Source organism: Astyanax mexicanus, chromosome 15 (assembly GCF_023375975.1).
Source record: "Astyanax mexicanus isolate ESR-SI-001 chromosome 15, AstMex3_surface, whole genome shotgun sequence".
NCBI lineage: Eukaryota > Metazoa > Chordata > Actinopteri > Characiformes > Acestrorhamphidae > Astyanax > Astyanax mexicanus.
The window spans coordinates 3,121,154-3,129,341 of NC_064422.1; the positions used below are offsets into that span (position 1 = coordinate 3,121,154).

Below are 8,188 nucleotides of genomic sequence, written 5' to 3' on the forward strand. Positions count from 1 at the left end.
TTAAATAAAATTCTAATTGGTTATTAAAAGTGGGAATTGGTATTTTTTTACTCCTAGCCTCCATCTACAGCTGATAAGTGCCCTGGACTGAGGGAGTAGAGTAATATTACAGGATTTTACATGAATATGAGACAACTTTATATTTCTTGTTACAGTGTTTGTACCATCACTATGATACAGTTAGGTAAAACACATAATTGGGTAAATCAAAAAACATTTGTTTCCATTTGCATAAAAGTTCAAAGAATAGTGGAATTTTCCATATATTTGCAAACTCATATAGTCAATCCAACCTTCAAACACTTTAAGTTCCCACTGTTAGAGCTTTTATTTTCTTTTTTTTTCCAGATACAAGCATTTGTTTTTATATTTTTATCCACAGTCAATCACCCAGCAACAGGTTTAAGCACTTTCACTATCACAACTCAATGAAATCCAGTTGTTATGAGTTATGTAAAGCTGAACTCAAATTAACATCAATTAACACTGTATATATATAAAACATATACATACAACAGAACAACCACCAATGTGGTATATTTTGCTGAAGCATGAACAGGAACAAAAATGGTCCTACCTGAAAGTCTTTACATTTTTTTCTGGAATTTCCTCTTGTGTGACATAATGCGATTATGGACATAAAATTTTACATTCTGCCATTCCCTGTTTTTAAGGGCTTCTGGTTCAGCTCTTATGCACTTTTCGCAGTCAGCTTTTCCAGGAACAATGCAAGATGTAATGAAGCGCTTCATGTGCTTTTCCACTGCCTGCACCTCTGTCTGCTGCCATGGAGTCTTCTTTTGCAAAGGTTTACCTTAAAGTAGTCAGAAAAACACGTGTTATAAAAAAAAAAAAAAAAAAAAAAAATCCAGTTCTGCATCTTATATCAATATGTGCAAGCATCTACAGTATAGTAGGGGTGAAACGATTACTCGAGTAAATCGAGTAACTCGATTCACAAAATTGATCGATTAATTTTCTGTGCCTCGAGTAATCGTTTATTTAATTAATAAACTCAGCGCGCGGTATTTTCGCGACTTTTATTTTGACAACGCGCTCAGCGTTACGTCACCCTGCCCGGGAACAAGGAGACGGAGGTTTGAGCAGCGGCAAAAATGGAAGCGACGAGAGAAAACAGCGATTTTAAAGGAATAAAAGCATTTTATGTTCGAACTGTGACCTGTACTCGGTGCAGTGCCAAAACAGTGCGTTTTAATGCTGCACCATCTGAGCCGAGGACACCCGAGACGGGAGGACGCAGAGAGAGCAGGTAAATATAACTTATAATAAATCAATGAGATTAACGTTAATGTGAATTAATAACAAAACGACAGCGCTTTGGAGTGTGAATTAATAGAAGCACTGTCTATAATGTGTGGTTAGTTTATTAGAACAGAGACAAGTTCATACGTGCTTTATGTAAACAGTAAACACAGCGCTGTGGAGTTCTGAATATAAACAATAACAATGTTAAAAGTTAGCTAAACTGAAGTTACTTTGGCTGGAAATTAAATGCTTGATTTCTTCATCTAAGAGTACATTTGGCCAGTGAGACAAAAAAGTATGAACACTGTTGTTTATAAGGAAGTGTGTCTCTTATTTATTGGGTAAAATATTGATTACCACTAGTGTCTAATATGCCCCAATGTGATAGGTGTCAATCTTAATAAATGCACGGCCATGACTTTATTATTAGAGTTATTAGTCTTAGTGATGTAATTAGACCCAAATAGTCCAACATATAAATAAAGAAAAAAGCAACATTTGTAATACTTGTGTGTCACAATTATTCCACAGGTCCTGATATATTTTGGAGAAGCGGCTTGGTGGTAAAAGAATGCAGCACACTGATCCAACACTGGCAGAACTGACAACGTCTCAGAAGCTAAGATGCACAACACAAAGACGATGTTTATGCCTTTTTTATTGATTTATACACTATATTTGTTATTTACAAGAAATCCAAATGTGAAAGTAATGTAATTAAATTTATTTTTTTTATTGTGGTATTTATTTATTTATTGTGTTTTATTTATTTGTATTTGCAATTTGGAAATGTTGTGAATTTAAAATATAACTTATCTAAAAAAGGAAACCAATTGGTCATTCATTATTGAGTAAAATTCCTTTTTAATTGCTCTTTAACAAAAAAAATGTTTTATCCGATTACTCGATTAATCGAATCGATTTTTCAGTAGAGTACCCGATTACAAAAAGAATCGATAGCTGCAGCCCTACAGTATAGTACATGCTATTTGCACTGGGTACAGAAACAGCTTTATTTCATGCATCCTTAATCCCTAGTTTAACTTTTTTTTGTGCAGTCAGGTTGATTCAAAATTAATCTCATTCATAACTTTTTGCTAAGAAAGTATTTAAAACTGTAAAAAAAAATGTAAAAAAAAACCTTTGAGAGGTAGAAACAGAGATAGACAAGACGTCTTAGTAGGAGCATTTCCATTAAAAAATGTGAAGGACTTAAGAACACCAGTGAGGCTAACCAGCAAAAACATAATTTTTTGTACAGAGCATAAAGAGTCAACTATGGAGCAATGGAAAAAGGTCATGTGAAGGTCTGATAAGTAAAGATTTACCCTGTTCCAAAGTGAGGGTTCATTAGTGTAAAAAGAGAGACAGCTGAAGTGATTCATCCATCATGCCTTATTTTCTATTTTCAAAGTTAACAGCGAAGCACTAATGCAAGTCGCTCTGGATGATGATGCCCGCTAACTGTGGTATAGAACTCACCTTTGGATGAAGGATTTTTAGTACTGACTTCTGATGATGGTTTGTACCTCTTGGAGGGTGGTGGTGGTGGTGGTGGAGGCATTTCTTCCCTCTCTGCAGGAGGAAGTGTCTCTTCTGCCAATAGTTCTATAAAAAAAAAAAACTTAAAAAATATAACATTTTCAGAAACATTTAATCTTCACATACACAAAGCTGAATATAAGAAAAATAAAATCCTCTGTTTATTGTCTAAGTTTACCCCCTTTCAAAGAACAGTCTAATTTTTATGGTTGGCTTATTTTAACTGAGACAAATGTATTAAAATGGTCTGGTGCTGTAAGAGAGAACCAGTATTTACGGCAGTTACTAACTGATACTCATCACAGCACACTACCATCAGTTCACTGCATTAAAGCAGAGCTGAAAACAGCAGAAAACTATAGAATACTATAGCCTGGCAATATCAGTTTGTGATGATGTAAACCACAGGAGGTGAAATTAGATAAGTGGTTAGGAAGTGGAAAGGACTTGTATTGAAGAACTTTGGGTTTGGTGGATTTTGAGTAATTTATTTAGGTCTATTCTCATTTGTAGTATGTAAATGTAGCCCCCTTAGGTTAGTGGTAGGTATTGCAGGTTAGATTTGCCCAGTCATGTTCTTTTCCTTCATTCCCAAGATGGCAGTTTAGTGGAAAGATGTGTGAAGACACAATCTGATTAATATCTTATGTTTAGTTCGCCATCCACTGATTTTTGTGTTCTGTGTGCGTCCAAGGACATGTAAGTAAATGACTAATGTCATTATTTCTAGTTAGATGTATTTTGGTGCAGTTTGATGATGGTTGGTAATTGTAATTATGATGACTAGCCAACCACATGGCAATGCTAATTAGGTATATTTTCTGCTCTTTCTGTTTGTAGAACCTCACACACACACACACATACCACACTCCTAATGATCCAACTGCACCAGTGTGCAAGTATATGTAAAACCTTCTTTTATGGCGAATAAATATCCAAGAATTTGACAGAGAGCATTTTGACTGATGCCTCACAGCGGTCACCACTCCCACAACGAGTTTGATATAATTATTGGAACCCCTCATTACAGGACTGTTAGTAGGGATGGGCAATATGGAAAAAAATCTTATCACGATATGGCTTTTCCATACCAGCCGATATCGATTTGTATCACAATATAAATCAAATCACTTTCTTTTACACTTAACGGTTTCTTTTTACTCATAAGTGAGAGAATAAGGAAGTTATGGCTAAGCTCACTAGCAGCTCAGAGTCTTGTGGACAGACACAGGGATGTCCACATCTTACCAGGTGGGCACAAGGTGCTCAGACAGCTTTTAAATTAATTTTAAAAGTCATTATACATCCACACAGGTCCAGAGTTTAGTCTTAGCCTTTTGACTAAAATGTATAATAGTTTTAGTTACATTTTAGTCTATCGGATATTATTAGTTTTACTCACATTTTAGTCTAGTTTTAGTCTAATACATTTTGGTCATATAAAAAGTATGTATTACATATGTTTTACTGTTTTTCTATTTTATATTTGTTGTTATTTTGAGATTATTTACTGCTAATGTTTATTAAAACAATAGCCTTTAAGTTTTGTTGCATTTAAATTATGCTACATTTAAATATTTTAAAGTAAGTGAGCTGTAATGAAGGAGGGAGGAATAAAGTCAAGTTTCTAAAATGAAACACTTCTCCTGCAGTACAGATTTATACTAACATTACTGGCTTTCAGTAGACTAGACTACATTACTTAACAAGTGTATTTAAAACTCATCCAGTTTAGTAACAGCAATATTTATCTCTTTTCAAATACAGCTACACAGATTATATAATCTTCTTTATTTAGTAAAATATCCAGAACAACAGACTCTCTATCTGTTAAAAACTAAAAACACAGAGACAGAGGAGAATTCTGCTCTCAGGGTTTTCTAACAGAAACAGTAAGGGGTTAGGAAAAAATGGAAAGTGCTTCTTTTCTGTGCGTTTATATACTAACCCATCACTCGCGCTGAAGTTAACGTTAATTTACACGGAAAGTGGATTAACACGGCTAACGTGTGTTACCCATTAGTTTATTTATCAGACAAGCTAACTTAACCTAGCAGCAAACAGCGTTACCTGCTTTCAGAAATCTGAACAAGCTCAGCTCTCTAAATATCTTGGTGAGGAGACTCCATACTACATATTTAGAACTGAGTTTTCCACTGTAGAGCAGCTAAACTTATAAATGGTGTTTATCCAGTAAATGAGAGAGCAGCCGCTGTTTGGATCAGCTGTGTGAGGTTCAGAGTGAGAGGCTCGCGGGTGGGGGGAGGGGGAGTCCTGAGCATGCAGTTCAGAGCGCTGCCTGATCACGTGCTGCGCCTGTTCGCAGCGCTACTTAAAGGGGAAATAGAGAAAGTTTATCCTATCGCCCCGGCTTATTATAGTTATCGCGATATACATTTTCCTCGATAACTATCGTTATTGTTTTATCGACCAGAACTAACTGCTAGGGCATTTTGTTCCATTCAGGTTGTAATTTTTGCCTCAAAGATGCTGGTAAGGTAAATGTCTGAATTAAAGTTAAATTTCTTTTTTCTTCAAATTATAACATACTGTGGGAAACCCAGCATTTGTACAGTAACTTACTAACAATACACACCATCAGGAGTGGATGAGCAGATTTCCTCCTGTATGCTTCCATCTTCCTCATCACTGGCCTGAACCTTTTCTGTAAAAGTCATACAAAAAGTACATGATTAAACAAAAAGGAATATACAGAACCAGGGCAGAATAACAAAAAAATACATTAAAAAAAATTATATATATATATATATATATATATATACACATACATACATACATACCATCAGGATCTATGCCAATTTCATCCAAATTCTTGCCCTGAAACTCAGCTAATCGTCCTTTCTCGAGAGCCACAAGAACTTTGCTGATCTTGGCAAGTTGCAGGGTCTTTTCTGGGAGTCGATAGAACTCACGATGGATTCTTATGTCATGTCCCAGGAAGTTGGCTAGTTGGTCCATCTCTGTGTCTGTCATGTTTAGCACCGTTGAAAGGGTTGCAGCATGCTTTCTCAGCCTGGTTGAGGTCAGTGACTCTGGACACTTCGCACCACATGCCTTCGCGAAGCCACGAATGCAGTCTGAACCTCTGAAATGTGTTGCCGCTTCCGGTCTTGCAAACATGTAACTGTTATCTTTTAGAACTCCACAAGCCTCTCTTTGTTTAACAAGGAGTTCTAAAGCAGACATCATTTTTGGAGTCAACAGAATTGGAACTGGGCGACCACGTTTTCCTCTGATGATGATCCTAGAGAAGTGTCTGCAGAGTTTTTTTCCACTTCAGAGAGCGCCCAGTCCACATCCTCGTGTGGATCGGTAGTGTCTCTAGATAAATATGCTGATAACGGCATGCTTGCCACCTCTCCTTCCCTGCGTCGGTTAAAAAGAATGATCTGGGTCAGACACACTTTTGCCAGTTCCATCCAGGCCTTTGTACATGGACTTTCTGTGAGTGAATTGTACCACTCATCTTGCACTTGACTAAGATATGCATGCAGTTTTTGGACATCTTCGGTAAAGGGCATTAGGGTGGGCACATTCCACTTTGCTTCCCTGATGTTCCTTAAGGCTGCAGATGAAATCATCTCATTCCACTTCTCCCGATGAACTTCTTGAAACTCACTGGCATTCTTCACAAGCTCCTTGTTATCTGTGATTAAACCCTGAGCTTTTAAGAGTTTGCTTACTTTAACTAGGACATTTCCAAGCTTGTTTGCTAGTGATGGAACAGAGAACTTGTTTGTTTCATTGTTGAACCCACATGTGATTCTAACAGCTTCAACAGTCTCCATGTAGTTTTGTGGATTTATCAGATCTTCCATTTTTTTCAAGCTGGTGACTCTCCTGGCACTGCACATGAGCCGTCCCATTTCTCGCATCTTCTCTCGCACATACTGTTGGTTTTTGGCTGACAGCCCACCTTTATTTAGCAAGTGTTGCCCAACGTCAATAATGGCCTGGTCAGTCTTTATTATATCAGTGACTGGGTCAGGATTCATGGCGCTGATTACTTTCCACAGCTGTTTGCTAATGTGTGAAGGCACAGGTCCTGTGTATGTACACATGGACTGAACACGGTTCTTTCCTGGTTTGGGGACGACTGATCCAGGTTTGAATTGACAGCTACGCATATGTCGCCACAGAACCTTTCTTGTAAATAGTCCTTGACAGTATGCACAGTGCATGAAGTCATTTCCCTGCTCATCTTTAGGTGGTCGCTTAAAGGGTACTAACTTCCCCTTTCCTGATTCCATGACAGTAGCATTGTGAATGTAATTTCCTTTGTTACGAATATAATCCAGCTGTTTCTTTCTCTCACTGGAACCTTTTGAAAAGCTTAGCGCTTTAGCAACATCAGATTCATTTTTATGTGCACCTTGAAGATGCCTTGCCATCTTAGCAAAAGGTTTAAGGCAATATACGCAGTAATGTCTCTTGTCGTACACTCTCTTCCCACCTCGTTTTTTGCATGCACTAACAACCACGCTGTTACTTATGCTTTGACTTGAACAAGGTTCTTCTTCTGTTTCAGTGTTTTCAGATGTAAGGTGGTGCCTTTCAAAAACCAATTTGTCTGAAGTTGTGGTGTCACAGACAGGTGATCTATCTGATCCAGAGTCACTTGGCAAATCAAGAGACTGACGTTTCCTTGAGTTTTGTTTAAGGCTACTACTACTGTCACTATCGCTGTCGCTAGTTGTATCTGGAATGTAATCATCTGAACTCTCTGGAGTAGAATCATACAGTTCATCAGAATTGTCCAGATCAGCATTTTCCATCTAAGAAAACAAAACACAAAACTAATTAGGACTAAATTAATAATTCATAGTTGAATAAGTAACAAAGTGACTTCATTTTAATCATTTTACTACTCAGGGTTTTTTTATACATTTAAAGTTTTATAGTTTATGATTTTTTGCTGGTATTTTATAATAATATTTATAAATAATTAATGAATTTTAAAACCTACAAACAATGAAATTCAGAAATTGACAATCAATTGAGAGCTTACTATGATGCTTTTAGTGCGTCTTAGTCTTGGTAACGTCTCATTTTCATTTTCAGACTCAGTCACAATCTGTAAATAAAACCAACATTTTTTTTTATAATTATACTTTTGCAAATAAACAATAATAATAACATAATAGTACAACCCAAACACAAAAAGTTGGGAAAGTATACAGAATGCAATAGCCATGCCTTTCTAATGTGTGCACCAAATAGTTTTGCACCATCTTGCCTCAGACCCCAAAGAAGTAGACACCACTACTGGACAAGCTTAACATAAGGCTTCTGTTTTGCACAGTAAGTTTAAACAGGCATTTGTAAAAAGTAACTTGACTGTATTAAAAAACAAAATTTG

The 8,188-nt window shown here is 36.7% G+C and overlaps 1 protein-coding gene across 1 annotated transcript; it reads right to left on the minus strand.

Moving 5' to 3' along the window:
* Nucleotides 1-303: 303 nt before the first annotated feature.
* LOC103047458 (uncharacterized) lies at nucleotides 304-7,925 on the minus strand. Its single transcript, XM_049465141.1, has 5 exons — nucleotides 7,838-7,925; nucleotides 5,610-7,604; nucleotides 5,405-5,473; nucleotides 2,749-2,874; nucleotides 304-814 (listed from the first exon to the last, which is right to left on the minus strand). The coding sequence occupies exons 2-5, from the start codon at nucleotides 6,016-6,018 to the stop codon at nucleotides 588-590; spliced, it is 831 nt and encodes a 276-aa protein (XP_049321098.1). The 5' UTR covers nucleotides 6,019-7,604; nucleotides 7,838-7,925; the 3' UTR covers nucleotides 304-587.
* Between the last annotated feature and the right edge of the window lie 263 nt (nucleotides 7,926-8,188).

Excerpts from the sequence above, each read along its gene's own strand:
- LOC103047458 (XM_049465141.1), bottom strand. The coding sequence starts at position 6,018 with ATGATGTCTGCTTTAGAACTCCTTGTTAAACAAAGAGAGGCTTGTGGA. Across the intron at positions 5,474-5,609 it reads AATTGGCATAGATCCTGATG|AAAAGGTTCAGGCCAGTGAT; the intron begins GTATGTATGTAT and ends TGACTTTTACAG. Across the intron at positions 815-2,748 it reads TAAAAATCCTTCATCCAAAG|GTAAACCTTTGCAAAAGAAG; the intron begins GTGAGTTCTATA and ends GACTACTTTAAG.